This window comes from Staurois parvus, unplaced genomic scaffold (genome assembly GCF_062004578.1).
Source record: "Staurois parvus isolate SC_StPar_1 unplaced genomic scaffold, SC_StPar_1.0 ptg000114l, whole genome shotgun sequence".
Classification (NCBI taxonomy): Eukaryota; Metazoa; Chordata; class Amphibia; order Anura; family Ranidae; genus Staurois; species Staurois parvus.
The window spans coordinates 2,420,846-2,442,405 of record NW_028317910.1 but is presented as its reverse complement, the minus strand read 5'-3'; the positions used below and the strand labels follow the sequence as shown (position 1 = coordinate 2,442,405).

Here is a 21,560-nt window from a genome sequence, read left to right as displayed (position 1 = left end):
TGGTTGGGTAGACCCTCACACATAGCGGTCAGTGAATGTGCTCGAGATTGTACAATGTGTTCGCAAAATATCACAAACATTAAAACATGGAAAGGCGACCAAATACCCTTCATAGACAGATGTCGCGTGTCACATTTGACGCTTATTATAGGACTCACCAGCTATAATCCCGTCCATCTGCTCCAAAGCTGCCGCCAACATCTCACTTGCGTCGGTCATCATTCTTTAACCTCCCGTTCCCGGGCCCTGAAATCCAAAATAAAAATCAACAAATTATTAATCGTGTGAGAATGAAAGTGAAAACACTAAAATGAACAGAGGATATATTTATTGCAGTAAGGTGACTTTTATTATGAATTGTAACAGTGTAATAATGTTTGCAGTCATCAGGATCAGTCCATGTTACTTAGAGTTTTCCATAGCTTCAAGCCACAGGTGATCTGAACGCGGGAGACAAATGGTCAATGTCAGGATCACTGCTCCTCTGTCCCTATGGAATAGCTCTTTCATTAGTGGATGTCGATCCCACCACTAGAGATCGAGATTCAGCAGCATGGGCAAGGGAGTGAATTCACAGAGGTAGAAGAAATGCAATTTCTCACTAGCGGCAGAGTCACCTGTGTGCCATGAAGCCTTAAGACTCAACCACAGCAACGCACAGTAAAATACTGCATGTATGACAGTTCAGTGTGCTGCATTACCAAAAACGCTGCAGGTCCAATTTTCTGTCCATTGAGAGGCATTAGCAGACCACTCAAATCAGAAGGCTCCATTAAAGAGGACCTGTTACCAGACCATTCATGTCAACAACAATCTTCCCACAAGATGCATTTACCATAATTTATACATGTTATTTGCCTGTAAAAGCCTCCCTTCTGCGGACACCCAAAATCCCTGAGGTGCTGCCATCATGGATATGACATCAGCAGCCCAAACAGACTCAGAGCTGTCACTAAAGTGACACCCTATAGTATTCTCCTTCACTCCATCCCCAGCAACTACATAAACATTTATAAAGGATATGAAACGAGGGGTGGAGGAGCTGTGCCAGCACAGAGAGTAATCATACACTCCCAGAACAGGAAAGGGCTATGACATGCAAGGAGGGAGGAGGATATGCCAAGAAACTGACTCCTCCTGAAGTGGTTACATTTTCTAGCAAGTTCAAAGTGTGTTTTTACCTGCAAAAGTTCCTTCAAAGCAATGTGTATTAAATTAACTTGTGTGAAAAATAACATAGTAAAAATGTCACATGACATTAGAGAACAAAAACCCATACATACATACGTACGTACACACACACACACACACACACACACACACACACACACACACACGTACGTACACACACACGTACGTACACACACACACACACATACATACGTACACACACACTATATATCCTAGATAATTGACACATAACCTGTAGCAAAATTGCACAAGAGACAAATCTTTCTGTGGGAACAGTGAACACGATGACAAAGTGAAGCAGGCTGTCCTAGGATGGTTCAGGCGTTCTGACAAATCTTTCTATGTTGAAGCTTTCCAGGCATTAGTTAAATGCTGGGATAAGTAAATAAATGTAGCAGGGGAAGATGTTGAAAAACAAATGCAGCTTCCACTCCTTGAAATCTGTTTTTATTCTATAAAATCAAAAGTTCCAGTTTGACTTGAACAGTGTGTGTGTGTATATATTTATTTATTATCACATACATGCAGTTGTGCTCAAAAGTTTACATACCCTGGCAGAAATTGTGAAATTTTGGCATTGATAGTGAAAATATGACTGATCATGCCAAAAAAAATGCTTTTATTGAAGGATGATGATCAGATGAAGCCATTTATTATCAAATAGTTGTTTGGCTCCTTGTTAAATCATAATGAGAACATAAATCACTCAAATGGCCCTGATCAAAAGTCTACATACCCTGGAGTGTTTGGCCTTGGTACAGACACACAAGGTGTCCCACATCTGTGGCTTTTTAAATTGCAATTAGTGTCAGTGTATAAATAGTGAATGAGCTTGTTAGCTCCTACGTGGAAGCACTGACTAGGCTAGATACTGAGCCATGGAGATCAGAAAAGAACTGTCAAAAGTCCTGCGTAACAAGGTAATGGAACTTTATGATGGATAAGGAAATAAAAAGATGTCACAGGAAATGGGAAGAGGCAGCAATGAAAATCTGATAGATGTCTGTACCCTTCCTCCACTTAAATTGACTACATTTTGTCTGAGGTCGAGCTTTAAAGTAAACCAGTGAAGTGACTGGCCTCAAGTGATACACAGAGAAGAACCAAATCCTCACACATGAGCTGTACCTATTTATCAGCAGCCTTCTCTTCTCTACATCCAAAGTACTAAATTTATAAAACTTGTCTAGGAGTTCAGAAAAAAAAAAAGGAGGTGGAGAGCTGAATTTACACTCTGCAGAGCTCAGTGAGGAGAGCTCTGAGAGCTGATTGGAGGGAAGAGACACCCCCCCCCCCTCCTCCACACAGCACACAAGAACAGAGCTGAGGCTGTCAATCAGCTGGAGATCTCTCCCCTGTCACAGTTGGTGTCAGGAAAACTTGTCAGAAGGGATTCATGGTGATAGAGGAAAGAGGAAGCAGACAGAAATGACACGAGACAAGTAGACACTATAGAGGGACATGCTTTGTTCATATTTTAAGTTTGAGGTTTACAACTGCTTGAATGTTTTCTGTGGCTCCAATAAAGGAGATTACATATAAATCAGAATCCAGATGGATAAGCCAGGAGATTGTGATAACAGAGGAGCCCTGTACAATCCAGAGGATGCAATAGGTATGCACTACTGACATCAGTGGATGGAGTGACCCTTTAGATAAGCAGGATACTAATAAGATGGTAGGACAAGAGTCCTGATCCAAGGAAACTCATTTTTACTAGAGTGGTTATTCTGAACAGGATGGCCCTACAGATATGAGCTGTGAATAGGACGAGGTTTATATTACAATCTTGTAAACCCGAGCCTAGATTGTGCTCAGCAGGATAAATAGAGCCATATATGGAGCAATAAGACCAATTGTGGGCAGAGGAGACGGGAAGATGGATCTGCTGCTGGAAGGAAATATCACGCTGTGCACGGAGAGGGGAAGGCGAGGGAAGGGGTCCAGGGCCACAGGACATGTATCAGGTGCAGGAAGGGGCACTGTGCACAGTGGAAGCACAAGAACAGATATGAGACTTACACCCGGAATACAGGACACAGGCGGCACACTGTGATGCTGATCATTTGTAGCACTGTGTATTGGGCTCATACTTTAATGCTAGGAAAGTATTCAGAAACTTGTTAAAGAGCGTTATACATGGAGCTGGAACAGAACATTCATCTTCCAGCGACATTTATGGTGGAGTAGGAATTCTCACTAATCATCCATGGCAGGTTAATTCCCCTCTCATTTTGCCTGGTTAGGGTTGTCATAACAGTTTGGGATAAATCTTGTCACAATGGAAGGGGTTGCTCTTCTAGAATTCTGTCAGGATACATGGTTTCCATTACAAGGGAGCATTAAACAAATTAAAATCCCAGCGGCAACCTAATGAAGGGTCAGATTTCAGGTGGGGTTTGGTGGGTCAATACATACTGCTTTTCTACATGGGCTTGAGGCCTCTAACAGTCCAATCTACTAGCCCAGCTGTGGCTTATTTTTTAGGATTTTTTTAGTTGTTCCCAATCAACTAGTTACATTCTCTATAATATAGCATAAAAAAATCAAGTAGGGATTGTGGGAATCTCTTGGGGTTGAAGATGTCAGGAATGCAGATGCAGGGACTCCACACAAGGATGTTGGGAAACCTTCATAATGGACACAATATTTAGACTTGGGACCACAGGCCTCAGCACAAGGATGGTGGGAGCTCCTCGTAATAGGCATAGCAGGTGTACAGATCCAGGAATTTTTTACATGAATGGTGGGAACCCCTCATAATTGGCACAACAGGTGTGCAGACCTTGGACCCTAGCAAAAGGATGGTGGGAACCCCTCATAATTGGCACAAGTGAGCAGACCTTGGACCTCAGAAGGATATTCTTTCCAATCTACTAATGCTAGCAACATAAGGATTAAAAGTAGTCAATGTTGATTGAGAGACGGACGTTCAGCTTTTCACCAGCATTTACCAAAAGACAAAAAGTAAAGTTTTGGGTGGGGAGGACTTTTCAAAGAGCCAGTCAAGGCAAATCTTCGTTTTGGTTAGAGACCGATGAACCAAACCAACCATTAGATTCTTATACGTTTCAGAGATCATAGTGAATTCTGTATGCCTGGGTTCCCAGCTCCACCCACTCTAATGAGCCATCATAAAAAGGGTCTCAACCTCTCGACAAGGTTCTGATGACTGTGCCGAGCTTGGCTTGTCCACCCTAAAGAGGGCGAGAAGAAGTGAAGGCCTACAAGGAGATTTTGCTGCCACATTCAAGGGAAATATAGGAAACCAGCTAGAAATTTTCCAAGAATCCTCTCATAACTAAAATGATAAGAACTGCTGATGTCTCTGAGGCACGAGGTACAAATAAGCTCATATCTTAGCTATTATGGACTTTCCTTGAACCAATAGGGTGCATTCTCTATCATACTGAGCAAAGCAACTGGATGCATGCGGAGATCGAATTTATAAAAGCAGCTCGTGGCACACCCAGAGACTGATGAACGGGCGTGACACACTCACTCCATATAAAAGACAGTGAGTAGGGGAATGTTTATTACAATATTTTTAGCATCAAACAAAATTCTGAGTCAGGAAGCTTCTGAACAGCCTTTAATTAGCTGGAAGACACATTTTAGGTAGGATATCCTTTAAAGTGGACCTGTCAGTAAATATATAAGCCTGAGCGGATATATTCTGGACATGTCACAACATATAGCATTAGTATCACTTTTCAGAAAAAAACTCCCACCTTTTACTTCTCAAAACTGTCCTTGAGCCCTAGACCACCTTTTACTTATCAAAACTGTCCCTGAGCCCTAGACCACCTTTTACTTCTCAAAACTGTCCTTGAGCCCTAGACCACCTTTTACTTCTCAAAACTGTCCCCGAGCCCTAGACCACCTTTTACTTTTCAAAACTGTCCCCGAGCCCTAGACCACCTTTTACTTTTCAAAACTGTCCCCGAGCCCTAGACCACCTTTTACTTCTCAAAACTGTCCTTGAGCCCTAGACCACCTTTTAGTTCTCAAAACTGTCCCTGAGCCCTAGACCATGGAATCTGCTAAGGCTGAGATAATGTCATTAGTTTACTGCAGGCAGGAAGAAGCATTTCCTCAGTCTCCTCTTCCCCAGTGATCAGACTGTACATCATAACTTTGTAGCAAGTCACATGGCAAGAGACTGCAGCAGAGGCTGATTTGTGTCGGACATTTGTGAACTATATAGGCACCAGAATTTACATGATTCTGTGAGGTAATACAAGCCTGGTTACAGTGTCCCTGCCTAGTCTGAGAAGATTCACACTCTCTATCCAAAACTAAGGCTGAATTCACACTTGAGAGTTTTGTAGCTTGAAGCTCCAAAAACGCTCAAACTCAAAAAAATCAATTGTTCTCTATGGTGCCTGTTCACGCAATCAGGTGTGAACAGACACCATAGAGAACAATTGATTTTTTAAGTTTGAGCTTTTTTGGAGCTTCGCGCTTCAAGCTACAAACCACTCAAGTGTGAATGCAGCCTAAAAACTACTTTTAACACCATGGACACATCGGGTGCGACTTGAAAATCGCATGCCAAGTCGCAACCTATTGTCCGCTATTACAGCGGTCATATCAGTGAGGTTCTGACTTGGTTGGTGCTGCACCGATTTCTAAAAGTAGTACATGCACTACTTTTGGTGCGATTTGCATAGACATCTGTGTCAGATGTCTTGCGAATCGCACCTCAAATCGGCATGTCCCCCGACTTTGAAATCGTGCGACTTCAAAATCAGCTTTGATGTGACTGGGGGGGGGGGGGGGGGGCAAGGGCTCTTTTAGACCGCAGCAGTTCCAACCAGTCCCACCTGCACACAGATCCTTCATGCTGAAACCAATAGCTTCACAAGAATGGAAATAAGAATGTCAAAATGAGAAGTCTCAAGACGTGCAATCCATAAAGGATAAAAAAAAAAAAAAGACAAAAAAAAACAAACAACAAATGATTGAAATGTCGCAATCTACATTAATTTGTGATTTTTGTAACCAGACCAACTTTTGTTCCTCGCCCGCAGGGTCACAGCGCTAAGCTTCCCAACCAGCAGTCACCACATTAACGCGCAATGCTTCACTAGACATATTGGACAGTCCCCAGCCAAAAGTTCATCCAAACATTCCGCGCTCACTGCGCCGGTGATTCGATTACCCGTCAGCGCTGCGGGACACACTTTACATTAAAAAGGATGACACTATGCAGGCACCAGCCAAACCGGTCGGACGAGCGGGATAATTCAATAAAGAGCACGGGGAGAGGCGGCATCTGCTCAAGAGGTGTGCGCAGCGCCGGAAGGCGGCCATCGGTTTAGGGCGACTAAAAAGGCCTCTGAGCCGAGAGGTTAAAATTCCAGGCGACTTAACGAGGGCTACTGTCTGTGTACTTGTATGCTGGAGTAGCTTTAAGGTCTTTAAATAACAGTGATGTCATCTGTAACAAGACAGAGCATGGCGGCACACTGCTAAAAGCCAAAAAGCCAAAAAAAAAAAAAAAAAAAACACACAAGACAAACCGCAGGACAGGTTTCTTAACCACTTCAGCTCTCGCAATTTTTAGATTTCCAGTATGGGCCTTATGAGAAAGTAAAAAAGTAGTACATTATCATTTTGGGGAAAAAACTTAATTTTTTTTACGATGTTACTTTTGCAACAGTAGTTTAGGGCCTGTTCACATCAAAGCACGGCGCAGAAAAGACATGTTTCTGTAAACGCTTTTAGCATCGCACAGGAACACGCTGCCCTTGTTAGAGGAGCATGGATGCCATTATAGGTCCAAACGCAGCATGCCTGCAGCCAACTAAGCGCATGGTATTGCACTACTATGCAGTTTGGTGTGGCAAAATTTGTAAAAGTAGTGCCTGCAGCACTTTGTGCACATAAACTGAATGTACAGAAAGGTGCAAAATTCACGTTTTAGTGTTAACTGGCATTTAGGCCTCGTTTGCATGGATGTACTACAGCATATGCCTGTGCGGGGGCCATGTTTACCTGCAAGGGGATGCACAGGGGTTCCATGCATCCCCATGCAGGCAGTTGTATTCATGTCAAGTGGGACGTAGCAGCTGCTCCCAATTTGACATTCATGCGAGTGCCCATTTCTGAACGCACACTGTCTGTATTCCCACACTGATGTCAAGTTGGGAGCAGTGGCCATGCAGCCTCCGCATCCCAACTGACATGAATACAACTGCCTGCATGGGGATGCATAGAACACCTGTGCATCCCTGTTTGGGTAAACATGATCCTCGCACAGATGTACACTATTATGCCCCTGTGAATGAAGCCTTAATGCGAAGAAAACAAAAAAACAAAAAAAAAAAAACAAAAAAAAAAACAGCAAAAAGATAAAAAAAAAAAAAACATGGGTTTCGACTGAACCCCTAAAGGAAGCTGTCACTGCCACCTTATTAACTGCGACCGCAGCATTCCCTGCCCCTCAGCTGCACATACGCATGGGGGCGAGGGTGCTTGTGACATCATTCATCTAATATGGCCGACTGCAGTTGGCTGGGCAGGAATGGCAGCTTCCTCCAGGATTCAGTTTGAACCCAAGTTTTGGCCAAACCCGAGTTGATCCGCATTAAATAGGACTATGTTTATACACGTATTTCTGTTACTTGTAGGTGTATTTAATGCCTTGTGAAGATTAAAGGTCACACCCTTGATCCATGTATAAATTTAATAGTAATTACAATGTAACAATTTATTGTTATGTTGTATTACTCAATGCCAGTTGCAGACTATATACAAGTGTCATTTTATACAGGAGTGGCTGCATTTTGATAGCTGCTCCACTATGTACTTTTTGATAGCCAATAATTGGCAGTAATTGCGGCAGGGGAACACAATGGCCGGGGAAGAGAAGGACCTAGGAGATATGTCCTTGAAATGTAAAATTTAATTTTTTTCTTAAACTTTAAATCGCCTAGGCTTAACCACTTTACGCCAGCCAACGCATATATGCGACCTCTTGACAGGTGGACCTTAATGCCTAGCGGCCGCATATACAGTCAGGTCCATAAATATTGGGACATCAACACAATTCTAACATTTTTGGCTCTATAGACCACCACAATGGATTTGAAATGAAACAAACAAGATGTGCTTTAACTGCAGACTGTCAGCTTTAATTCGAGGGTATTTACATCCAAATCAGGTGAACGGTGTAGGAATTACAACAGTTTGCATATGTGCCTCCCACTTGTTAAGGGACCAAAAGTAATGGGACAGAATAATAATCATAAATCAAACTTTCACTTTTTAATACTTGGTTGCAAATCCTTTGCAGTCAATTACAGCCTGAAGTGTGGAACGCATAGACATCACCAGATGCTGGGTTTCATCCCTGGTGATGCTCTTCCAGGCCTGCAACTGCCTTCAGTTCCTGCTTGTTCTTGGGGCATTTTCCCTTCAGTTTTGTCTTCAGCAAGTGAAATGCATGCTCAATCGGATTCAGGTCAGGTGATTGACTTGGCCATTGCATAACATTCCACTTCTTTCCCTTAAAAAACTCTTTGGTTGCTTTTGCAGTATGCTTTGGGTCATTGTCCATCTGCACTGTGAAGCGGCGTCCAATGAGTTCTGAAGCATTTGGCTGAATATGAGCAGATAATATTGCCCGAAACACTTCAGAATTCATCCTGCTGCTTTTGTCAGCAGTCACATCATCAATAAATACAAGAGAACCAGTTCCATTGACAGCCATACATCCCACGCCATGACACTACCACCACCATGCTTCACTGATGAGATGGTATGCTTAGGATCATGAGCAGTTCCTTTCCTTCTCCATACTCTTCTCTTCCCATCACTCTGGTACAAGTTGATCTTGGTCTCATCTGTCCATAGGATGTTGTTCCAGAACTGTGAAGGCTTTTTTAGATGTCGTTTGGCAAACTCTAATCTGGCCTTCCTGTTTTTGAGGCTCACCAATGGTTTACATCTTGTGGTGAACCCTCTGTATTCACTCTGGTGACGTCTTCTCTTGATTGTTGACTTTGACACACATACACCTACCTCCTGGAGAGTGTTCTTGATCTGGCCAACTGTTGTGAAGGGTGTTTTCTTCACCAGGGAAAGAATTCTTCGGTCATCCACCACAGTTGTTTTCCGTGGTCTTCCGGGTCTTTTGGTGTTGCTGAGCTCACCGGGGCGTTCCTTCTTTTTTAGAATGTTCCAAACAGTTGTTTTGGCCACGCCTAATGTTTTTGCTATCTCTCCGATGGGTTTGTTTTGTTTTTTCAGCCTAATGATGGCTTGCTTCACTGATAGTGACAGCTCTTTGGATCTCATCTTGAGAGTTGACAGCGACAGATTCCAAATGCAAATAGCACACTTGAAATGAACTCTGGACCTTTTATCTGCTCATTGTAATTGGAATAATGAAGGAGTAACACACACCTGGCCATAGAACAGCTGAGAAGCCAAATGTCCCATTACTTTTGGTCCCTTAACGAGTGGGAGGCACACATGGAAACTGTTGTAATTCCTACACTGTTCACCTGATTTGGATGTAAATACCCTCAAATTAAAGCTGACAGTGTGCAGTTAAAGCACATCTTGATCATTTCATTTCAAATCCATTGTGGTGGTGTATAGAGCCAAAAATGTTAGAATTGTGTCGATGTCCCAATATTTATGGTCCTGACTGTATATGGCCCTGTATAAACAACTTACCCGCACTGAGCGCACGCTCCCTGCACAATAGCCGGCAGGGATCGGTATGGTTCTGATGCATACTTGCCTTCAGGAGCTTTACAATCATACGACCGCTGCAGTGACAGCCAATCACAGCGGTCACATGACCTGAATGCCCTCCTCCACCTCCCGGCATCTAGAAGCTCTTAAAAGGGCCATGAGTCGTCGGCGCGAAGGGGGTAAAAACCAAAAGTGGTTACGATTATAAACAACTAAAGCAACAGGTTCATTGTAAAGGTGGATCCGCCAGCTGCTAATACTCTCCTAGCCTTCATTCCTCCTCTTCCAGTACAGGCGTACCTCGGTTTACGAACGCCTCGGTTAACGTAATTTTTGGTTTACAAATGAAAATCCGTTGAAAATAATGCCTCGGTTTACGATTTTTTTTTGCAATACAAATGGATTAATTGGTTTTCAATGCATTTGCAAATTGTTTTTTAATCATGTCCCTGTACAGTATTTATGCCCTTAAAGTGCACTTTGTAAAGAGCTTTGAACAGATAAAAGACTTTTTTTTTTTTTTTACTTTGTTCTGACCTCCGGAATGGATGAATTGGTTTTCAATGCATTCCTATGGGAAACCGCGTTTCGGTTTACAAATTTTTCTCAATACAAAAAGTTAAATTCGTAATCCGAGGTACGCCTGTACTTCCATATATCGGGGAGTAAGCGACTCACTCGTCTTCCTCCCAAGTGACATCACTGGCGACCAATGATCAAGCACCAGCGCTGCCACATGGGGGTGGAGTGAGGCTCCTTGAGTCTGGGAACTTTGAGCTTCTTCTCCTCACTCTTGCGAATATATGCAGCTGTGGGGGTTGCCAATAAAGAGAACCTGTTGGTGCAGCTTGGTTTTACCTATACACAGTGAAGTAGCCTCAGGTGAAACATAGAAATGAAACAAAGCCTCCTACATAAGTTGTACCTGTTTATCTGCAGTCTTCTCATCTCTAAATCTGTTGAAAGTGCTGAATTTATAAAGCTTGTCTGGACATTCAGAAAGAAAAGGGGCAGAGAGCTGAAATTACACTCTACAGAGCTCAGGGAGGAGAGTTCTGAGAGCTAATTAGAGGGAAGAGACCCCCTCCCCTTCACAGAGCACACAGGAACAGAGCTGAGATTGTCAATCTGCTGGAGGTCCCTCCCCGTCACCATTTTTCTCTTTGTGTCAGGAAAACTTGTCATAGGCGTTTGTGGTATGATTTTTACGCTTGGAAAACGCCTCAAAAATGCGCATAGGGCGTTTGGAGAGCGTTAAAAACATTTCCTAAATGCCTGTCTGACACTATAGGGGCGTTTGGGAAGAAGTGAAGTGTGAACAAGCCTTTAGTGCTCTGGACTGAGACAGGTACACACTATAGAGGGATATGCTTTGTTCATATTTTATGCCTGAGGTTTACAACCACTTTAAAATAGAACTCAAACATATTTAAACTAAAACTGACCACTTGCAAAACCCCAACACTTCCATTTTGTGCGTGTGCAGGGGTGAATGTTCCAATAAGGCAATGGCAATGATAATCCTCACAGAGGTTTGAGACACTGTCCAAATCTAAAACATTTAGGCTGGAATGACACTTTCACCTTAAGGTCCCATGCACACAGGGCGTTTGCTTTACTCCACTGAACGCCATAACTCCTGGCAGGCTGCTTACAAAACATGCCTAAAGCGACGTATTGTACACGTTTAGGCACGTCTGCAATATGCAGCTTTTAGTGGGCAGTGCAGTGACTAAATGGTTAGCACTTCCACCTACCAGTACTATGGTCGCTGGTTCGAATCCCAACCACGGCACCACCTGCCTGGAGTTTGCATGTTCTCCCTGTGACTGCGTGGGTTTCCTCCCACTGTCCAAAGACATGCTGGTAGGTTAATTGGATCCTGTCTAAATTGGCCCTAGTATGTGTATGTATGAATGTGAGTTAGGGACCTTAGATTGCACACCCCTTGAGGGTTAGGGACTGATGTGAATGTACAATAAATGTATGTAAAGTGCTGTGTAAATTGATGGTGCTATAGGAGTACCTGAAATAAATATTCTGACTATTGGAATGCATGAACATTCACACATACTTTGTGTTTAGATGGCCTTACATGCGTTTAGGTGCATCAAGCGTTTTTCTGCTTTTTTCTTTTCCTAAACATGCTGGTGATTTATTTCAGCCTGTAAATGCTCCTCTTCTGTAAACACCTGTGTGCACATAGACGCATAGATCAGCATAGAGGTGCTCTTACAGCACCTTAAAAAAAAAATAAAAAAAAAAGGGCATAGTTTTTATTTAAGCCTAGCATGCATGAGACCTATACCAGCAACTCTGACCAAGTAAAGAAAAAAAAAATCAAGAGATCAATAACATAATGCACTCTCTTATCCTGCTGTCCCTGTTGTGATATAAGCTTTGCAGTTTGAGAAGGGAGACCATACCTTTTCATAGCAGGTAAATAAGCTCTCTCTGTGCCACTTCCCCGCCTTTAGTCAGTCCTTTGGACCAATACTGAACATCAAAACGCTAGAGAAACTTGGCTTTAGTCTGTAAAAATCACTTAAACAGCTCCACCAACTGCCTGTATACACCGAGAAAAACATTCCATTGCAAGCCTGATTTCAACATTCAGCTGCCAAGTGTCAGTTCAGTATAAAAGACAGATGTCACACAACTGAGCCAGCTGTACAGCAGAAATGGGTTTATGTGTCTTCTGACAGAATATAAAAAGGCCAGTTTATATCTTCTTCCAGAGGCTTGGAAGGAGCCACGAGACTCGTGGAAGAAGGTCCGTAAAACATAAACCTGACCAATCGTAGGCCACGCTGCCCCCTCTGTTCCCCAGCACGTAGGCTGCTGCTAATGTGACAATGTTCAAAGTTCACTCTGGAACATGGGTGGCTTCACAGCCATATAATACTATAAAACGACTCCACAATCCACCGCAACATTCGTCTGTAATTTGTAGCAGCTGAAAGCCGTCATCAAAGAGTTCCCCTCCTCCATCTGATGTGCAATAATCCTCATTCAATTAACTGCTTTACAAGAGTAGCGCAACGTGCGCCAGATCCAGCATGTGAACGCATAATGGCACTTTTCTGGCCTCCGCCAAGAACCTGTCTCTAATTATACACATTTATTTTTAATGCAACTCCAGGCCAAACTTAATTTAGGACAGAGTGGGAAAGGGTAAGAACCAGCCTCTCTCAAATGGGTTTTCTCCAGAGGTTGTTGGGGGTTCCTTGGAAAATCTGCAATTTCAGACCTTTACATAATTAACCAGTGGCACCAATTATCTTTTTACATGTATGGAAGAAGTTATTTGTCCCAATGACCACCAATAAAAGGAGCATTTTTCCTACTGACCAGCAGTGTAATGGGCCCCTTCACTGACCACCCACGTAAGGAACATTTTTCCTACTGACCAGATGTGTAATGGGGCCCATCACTGACCACCAAAGTAAGAAACGATTTTCCTACTGACCAGCAGTATAATGGGGCCCATCACTGACCACCAATATAAGGAGAATTTTTCCTGCTGACCAGCAGTGTAACGGAGCCCCTCACTGACCACCAACTTTAGTAGCATTTTTACTGCTGACCAGCAGTGTAACGGAGCCCCTCACTGACCACCAACTTAAGCAGCATTTTGTCTACTGACCAGCAGTGTAATAGGGCCCGTCACTGACCACCAACGTAAGAAAAATTTTCCTACTGACCATCAGTGTAATGGAGCCTCTCATTGACCACCAACATAGGGAGCATTTTTCCTGCTGACCAGCAGTGTAATGGGGCCCGTCACTGACCACCAACGTAAGAAACGATATTCCTACTGACCATCAGTGTAATGGAGCCCTTCACTGACCACCAACATAAGGAGCATTTTCCTGCTGACCAGCAGTGTAACGGAGCCCCTCACTGACCACCAACGTAAGAAGCCTTTTTATCTAATGACCAGCAGAGTAATGGAGCCCTTCACTGACCACCAATGTAAGGAGCAGAGACTGAGGAAATGCTGCCTCCTGCCTGCAGCAGACTGATATCATCTCAGCCTAAGCAAAGCCACTGGACTGGAGTTTAAGAATGTCATTTACATGATAAAAGGTGGAGAGTTTCCAAAAGATGTATATTGTGACACATGAAGAGTTTATGAAGACCTGCAAAGTCCCACGCCCCCCTTTAGGTTATTGCCTGCATGGTAACTTGCAATATTTCATTCAATAATGTGCAGTGTGCTCTTTTTAAATGGCTAAAAAAAAAACCAAAAACAAAAAAAAAACAGATGGATACTCTTTGTGTTTTGTAGTGCGCTGCAAAGCTGGAGCGTGTTTGCAAAGTGCTTTAGGGTACAATTCCACAGGAATGACAACAAAACACAATACCAAGTATTATCACAGATTATTGTCAGTTTCTATGATGTGCAGTAAAATGTGCATTCTACCTCGTATTACTGCTCTAAAATGATATGCTCCAACCTGAAGGAGAAAAAAAAAAAAGCAGAAGAAAAAAAGATGGCTGGCTGATATCCGCAAAGGTTTATGAAAGCAGACAGCTAAGAATTCCAGCACTTGATGTCCAACATAACCCATCCTACATGCTTCCCCCAGATCCTTCTATACATGGCGTGCCGATTGGCGTTTACAAGCAGTCCCCGAGACTACACCCTTACACCTGACCCCATGTCTCCAGACTCACCAAAACAGCAGCTGAAAAGAACTAATCTCTGCAGGGAAGTTAGAGATGAACTTTAGAGCCGATGCTGAAGCAGAGAGTGCCGTGACCTCCTCTGCCATATGGAGACAATCTGCTCCCCTCTGCCAGGCGGCCAGCGGGCAAAGCTGCGTGGGAGAATACAGACGCTGCTCCGCACCTAACATACAATTTACAAAATGACAGAGCCGGGCAGACAAACTGACTTTAAAAAGGGAAATGGTGAGCACACGATAGCGAGATGCAAGGATTACAAGCTTTAGGGCCAGGGAACACCACAAAAACGCACTCCGGAGGCATTCCAAATGCCTTTTTGCTTACAGTTCACATAACACTCCGTTCTGGTGCATTTTTGATACGTTTTGCTGTGTTCCAGTACAGTTTTGTGAAGAAAAAACCAAGCATGTTCTACTTTTTTTTCTGCATTGGAACTGACTGCACTTGTGTGAACTAGGGCCATTGGAATACATGGAAAACACTGTGCATGCCTTTTTGATGCAAAAAAAAATGCACTAGACTGCATTTAGTGTGAACTGGCCCAAGTGGAACTCCAGGAATATGAAAACATTACCTTTGCAGCAGGGCTCCCCATACACAGCATGGGTAAAGTGTACATTTTTTGTACAGAACACTGTTAGAAAGCACTTTTACTCACCTTATCTGCCACTACCCCAGCAGTCGCGGCTCACCTCTGCCACTCCGGGTGGGGTAGGCCCCCCGTGTCCTCACTTACAATGCAGGACTGTGTCCTCACTTACATGGGGACTTCACAGCTGCCACCACCAGCAATAGCACCACAGTGAAGAGCATTCAGGGAACCGGTCAGGTCAGACAACCCTTGTGTAAGGTGACAATCAGCGCAACAATAGCTATGATCTTCCAGGTCCTGCTTTGAGTGGCTTCTTCTTTACACCCTGGCCACAGGGGGTCACTTGCTCAACACTGCTACCATTCACAGAACACCTTGTTTTTGTATTGTTATTTTTGCAAGGTATTCTGTGATTGGGTGAGGTAGAGAGGAGGGGTGGTGGTGACGTCACAATCCCTACCGCACTCAGTCAGAGAACGCCTTGTAAACATTAGGGGAAAAAAAAAGGCATTCTGTGAACAGCGGCAGTGCCGAGCAAGTGACTCCCTGTGGTCAGTATGCAAAGTATAAGCAGTTCAGAAAGCCACAGCCATCAATGTAGTATTGCTAACTAATACAGTGATTGCCAGCTTCCCCAGCAGCCCCTCATGCATGAGATTTGCACATTGGTCCAAGCTGGAAGAAAATAATTGTGCAATAAAGATCATACCTGGAATTTAGCTTTCTAATTTAAATCTGCCAAATACATTTCAGGGGCCTCACAACAAAATATCTATATATATATATTTTGTATAAGTCTTAGAGTTCGTTATCCCACGGTAGCCGTTTACCTGAATGCCCCACTATGGCTTAAAGCAGAGCTCCACCCAAAAGGGGAAGTTCCGCTTTAAAAGGACTGCTCCCCGCTCCCCATTAAGAATTGGCACCTTTGGGAAGCGGGTACCCGAATTTGACAGGTACCCGCTCCCACTTCCGGTCTAATTGCCTAGGTGATCGGAAGCAGAAGATGTCCTCCCTCCCTCCCTGGACACGTGACAGGTCCCAGACGTCGACGGGCCATTCAGGGAAGCGTAGCGCTGCTCGCACATGCGCAGTGGGTACCTGGCTGTGAAGCCGCAAGCTGTCACAACCGGGTGCCCACACTGAAGATGCCGGCCTCCTGCAATACAGAACTGCCGGTGAAACGAGTTGCGGGGGACACACCATGGGACTGAGGGACAGGTAAGTGGCTGTTTTTTTTAAAAGTCAGCATCTACAGTTTTTGTAGCTGCTGACTTTTATTTTTTTAAAGGTTGAGTGGAACTCCGTTTTTAATCCTACCTTGCCCCATGTCTTCCTGTTACCTAAGCCACATGCCTGGACCAAATTTCATATCAAAAACTTCACAAATGGTCACAGGTTCTGTCCTTTCCTCTTTGTCTACTCTCTCTTCTACTTATAACATTCCTACGTCCTATTTATTCTGATAAATTACAGCTTTCCCATGCCTTCCGTACTCAATTCCCTCCTTCTACCCTTCGACTCACTCAATCGGCCCTGGAATAGGTTTTGCTATCTGATTGCTCGGTGAAGCCTACTTCCCATCTGTACTCACACCTGTTAAGGGTTTCCCTACCCACTTTGGGTGGCCTGCGGGAGAGATGGTCACGGATGTTCCAAAATTAGATGATGATGACTGGGATGATATTTGGAACTTGCCTTTTCGCTCTCTGGTCTCTCTAAGAGACCGTTTGATTCAGTTCAAGCTTGTACATCGGGTCTATTATATAGGCTTCACAAAATGAGCTCCACACACTCCCCCGAATGTTGGCGTTGTGGGGGCTCACCGGGAGATTTCGCCCATGTGTTTTGGCATTGCTCTGCGTTGTCTGATTTTTGGAAGGAGGTAATATCATTGTGCAATAAGTTGACCTCGGCCCCCCCACAACCTACCATGTCGGTGTGTTTGTTAGGTCTAGTTAGTGTTCTCCTGCCCACAATAGCTGAACGTACTCTGATTAGCCTACTGTTGTTCTATGCTAGAAAGGCCATAGCTCTGAATTGGAAATTAGTTATTGTTAATTTACCACTTTAGAAGGATACTTACATGCACAGGGGATGCCCTAAGATATATGATAAGAGTATGGTCCAAATGGCTGGCTGAACCCTCCACTGCCTCTGACATGTCAATACCCAGAGTGATATTGTAATATTGTATTTTATGATGTTTTTTGTATTCCTCCTGGTCTTGCAGACATAGTACACGCCATAATGTACACTAGGATGGGAAACTTTATATCCACACATTTATTTTTTGGTTGATGGTGATATCCATGCAAACGTTTTGGAGAATCTTTGGATGTAGCCTTTTGTTTTCAATTTCTCTGGATGTATGATTGACCTTCTTCACCCCTGCAAGGGTAGGACATATGTGAACCTTTGTTTATGTTTTTTTTTGTTTTTGTTTGTTGTGTTTATGTCTTAAATATATTAAACAGTTCAATAAAAAGATTAAAAAAAAAAAAAAGTCTTAGAATTGGTTTCCTTTACAAGGCAGTCATAGACCGAGTAGAAAGGCTGCAGACAAGGACCCCTGCATGTGGAAGCAGTGTCCTCTCTGCAAAGGTCCGGTATGCCTCCTACTGAGTCAGAACTAGACACCCCCAATCGGTAAGGAGCGTGAGGCTTTGCAGATCACAGAGTTATAGGTTCACGGCAGGTTCAACGGGCATTTTTTAATCGAACAGATATAACAAAATATTTTCAATGGGATAGTTAACAGACCAAAATATACAAAGTTCGCTGTTGAGGTTTACATCCATTTGAAGTATTTGTACATAACAAAAGTTATCACTGACCCATCATCACACTACAAGCAAAAAACAGATACAACACAGCCTGAAGTCAGGTGACTGAAAGAGTCACGCCGTGCACAATCTGTCACCAGTGGCCCTTCTGCTACAAACTGTCCGGTAGGGAACACTCACACACTTACCGTCTTATAGACTCCCATAGCAGGACAGCAATGCCGACGCATCCATTACATTGTATGGATTGCACAAAGGAACAGGGAGGCACACAGAGAAGTGTGGATGGCCAGAGGCTCAGCAGTTATTACCCCCCTTCCAGTAAATGGTCAAAGACTCGGGGGTAGTTTCACATGAGTCTCCAAGGACGGCTAACCCTCTGGAGCAGTCGGAATCACAGACACTCTCCCTGCGCAGCGACACGACTGACGAGGGAGAGAAACAAAGTGGCGATTATACGAGCAGCTAAATAACACAGCAGCAGAGGAAGTGAGGCTAAATTTGGATGCACGAGATGCTTTGTAATTTGAAAGACGTACAGCGACAATGCTGGAAGAAAGCTGCGAGGGATCCTCTAAAGGGCAAGGAAATGTATTTTCATGGAGCACAGAAATTAAAGATTGTTGCGGTTTACCTTGAAGTAGATCTAAGTTGTAACTGGATGACATTTAGATGGCTTGGTGGCCTGTGTATCAAACATTTTTTTTTTTAGTAATAAAATTCAGTTTCACTTGCTGGTCTCCTCCAGTCTCTTTCAGACACTTCTGGTCCTACAAGCATCCACTCCAGCATTACTGTGGCTGAACATCACTGACCAGGACTGGCTTCCAGACAGTGACAGCCATGGACCATGCCTGCATGATATGTGACAGCACAGCAGCTTGTAGTCTCCACCACGGCACGTACATGTTAGGGTGACAACACAGGAGCTCAATTGGGAGACAGGCACAGATTGTTTTCACCCTATTAAAAGAAATGCTCCAACAAGGTCTTTCATGGTAGCATCATCACCAGGGAGTTATTTTTAATGAACACAAAACAAAAGAAAAAAAAACAAACACACACCACAACAACTTTTGAAATGACATTACTATTATGTTGAAGCTTATGGATTTTGGTGAATGGAATTATTATTATTATTATACAGGATTTATATAAAGCCAACAGTTTGCGCAGCACTTTACAATATAAGGGAGACAGTACAATTACAATACATTTCAGTACAGAAGGAATATGAGGGCTCTGCTCATGGAGTTTACAATCTAAAGGGACTGTAATTGGATCTACTCAGGGGCATATCCAGCCTCCTGCTCCAGGGGACCCGTGCAGCGCCCCTGAACACCTGGATAGGAGGGACGACATAAAGAGCAAGCGGGGAATTGCAATAGCAACTCTATTATTCTAATTGAATTATAGTAAGATTTAAAAAAAAAAAAATTAAAGTGTTACTAAACCCAGGACCCTGCATTCACTATATCTGGTCTCCCACAGTACACAGAACATGGAAATGCAAATATTTTAGTAAATGTAAACTGCTAAATACCTTTTCTCATCAGCAGTTAGAGCAGTCTTGTGAATTCAGCAGAACACTGGTTAAAGGAGTTTTCTTTCTGCCGTAGGAGGATGGAAAACCCCTGACATCTGTCTGAAGAGTGCTGATTGGCCGTGTGCTGATCACATGCCCTCTCCCAAGAAAAAAAAAAACCCTCTAGCAACACACACTAAACTGAGCATGTGCCGAATGACTACGGTTCAGTCTGTCTTATCAGGAGATAAGACGTGGACATTAGAACAAGAGAAAGTGCAGAGAAGTCAGGATCAAATGGCCGTTTTACACAATACAGAGGATTAACCCCCTAGATTCCAAAGTGAGTATAACAAGCATGATTTACTGCATATACGGACTTATTTTACTGTTGTGGGCTTAGTAACACTTTAATTTTGTATTAATATTTGTAAACATATATATATTCGTTGTACTGTTAAGCTATGTATAGGTTTCTGTAGACTATCCCCGCAAAGATTTTGAAGAAGCAGATGTGGACTGTGAAACGTGTCAGCGCTAATACATGGAATCGTCAAGCTCAATTATATGAACTGTTGGTTATGTTTTAATCATTTACTACTTGGTGGAGTAGTTGGTCCACCCTTTTAATGGACTTTAATAAATGAACTTTTATATTATAGCTATGTATATTGTCTAGCACAATGCCTGAAAAGTCCCTTATTATTTGGAGGTTTACTCCCAGAATTAGTATTACAAATGGCAATTGTTTGACAAACAGTGCACAGAGCTAACTAGATATCATCTAGTTCAGAGGTTCTCAACTTTTTAAACAGGAGGCCAGGCCAGTTCACTGACCTTCACACTGTTGGGGGGGGGGGGGGGGCAGACTATAGTTTGAAAAAAATATGAACAAATTCCTATGCACCCCACACATATCTTATTTGTAGTGAGAAAAAAAAAAAAAAATCACAGGAAAAAAACAAATACAATATTTAAAATGAAAAATATGTAGAGGCCTAGCGAGCGCACACGTAAGCAGCTAAATGCACTGAAAAAAAGGAACCACAATACCTTTCAATAACAAGCAAAATAAAGAAATAGAGTGCAGCGCTAAAGTAATAGAAAACTAATGAATATAGTCTTAGGTGGGCAGGCTCCTTAATTGATATAAGGAGTGCTGATGTGACAGTTCTGTTATGAAATCCAATGCGGTATCCAGTGAAAGAATGGTAGGATTGCCTACTAACCAGAAGCGCAATCAATATGTGCATATAGGAATCCAAGACCAGCTGGAAGTCTGATGTGGGAACGGCAAGGTGGAATATTGATGTCCTTCAGGGGGTCCCTCAATCAAGTATTGGGTACTGGTCTATCCTATCACCTCTCTCCTCTGGTCCGAAAGGAACACCAGGGGGTCCCTCAATCCAGTAGTGGGTGCAGGTCTGGTCTATCACCTCCCTCCTCTGGTCCGAATGGAACGTCTGGGGTCCTGGACTGGGGTTAGATGCTCAGAGCTGTAAATAGTCACACTGAAACACTGTGCAAATTACGTCAGTACGAATATACTAGGCTAGCTAAGCCAATAAGTGAAGCCGTGGTTACCACCAATCCAGCGGAGAACTGGTTCAGTTCTGGTTAGTAGGCAATCTTACCATTCTTTCACTGGATACTGCATTGGATTTCATAACAGAACGGTCACATCAGCACTCCTTATATCAATTAAGGAGCCTGCCCACCTAAGACTGTATTCATTAGTTTTCTAATATTTAAAATGCACTGTACACTAACGCACTTGACACTAAAATGCACTGTACACTAACTTGACACCGCCACGCACTGCACACCGCAATGCACTCTACTCTAACACACTTGACACCACAATTCACTGTATCTGGTGCGCTCTCCTCCTCCTCTTCTGTTGCTCTGTTTTTTTTTGTTTGTTTGTTTTTTTTTTATTTTTGTTCTTCACAATTTTCTTTTTTTTTACCCAGCGGGCTGGGTAAATGAGTTTGGCGGGCTGTATGTGGCCCTCGGGCCATAGTTTGGGGACCCCTGATCTAGTTAATATGTACATATACAGTAG

At 43.3% G+C, this 21,560-nt stretch overlaps 1 protein-coding gene across 24 annotated transcripts in view; it reads right to left on the bottom strand.

Moving 5' to 3' along the window:
- Positions 1–21,560, bottom strand: part of PPFIBP1 (PPFIB scaffold protein 1) — a 167,655-nt gene that overhangs the window by 93,329 nt on the left and 52,766 nt on the right. For 23 of the 24 annotated variants that reach the window (XM_089671704.1, XM_089671707.1, XM_089671711.1 and 20 more), the window contains exon 2: positions 159–246. In XM_089671704.1, coding sequence (XP_089527830.1) covers positions 159–222 — 64 coding nt within the window. In that variant the 5' untranslated portion in view covers positions 223–246. Of the gene's footprint in view, positions 1–158; positions 247–18,158; positions 18,368–21,560 lie in introns of those variants that run through there. The other variant, XM_089671705.1, reaches the window with a different exon arrangement.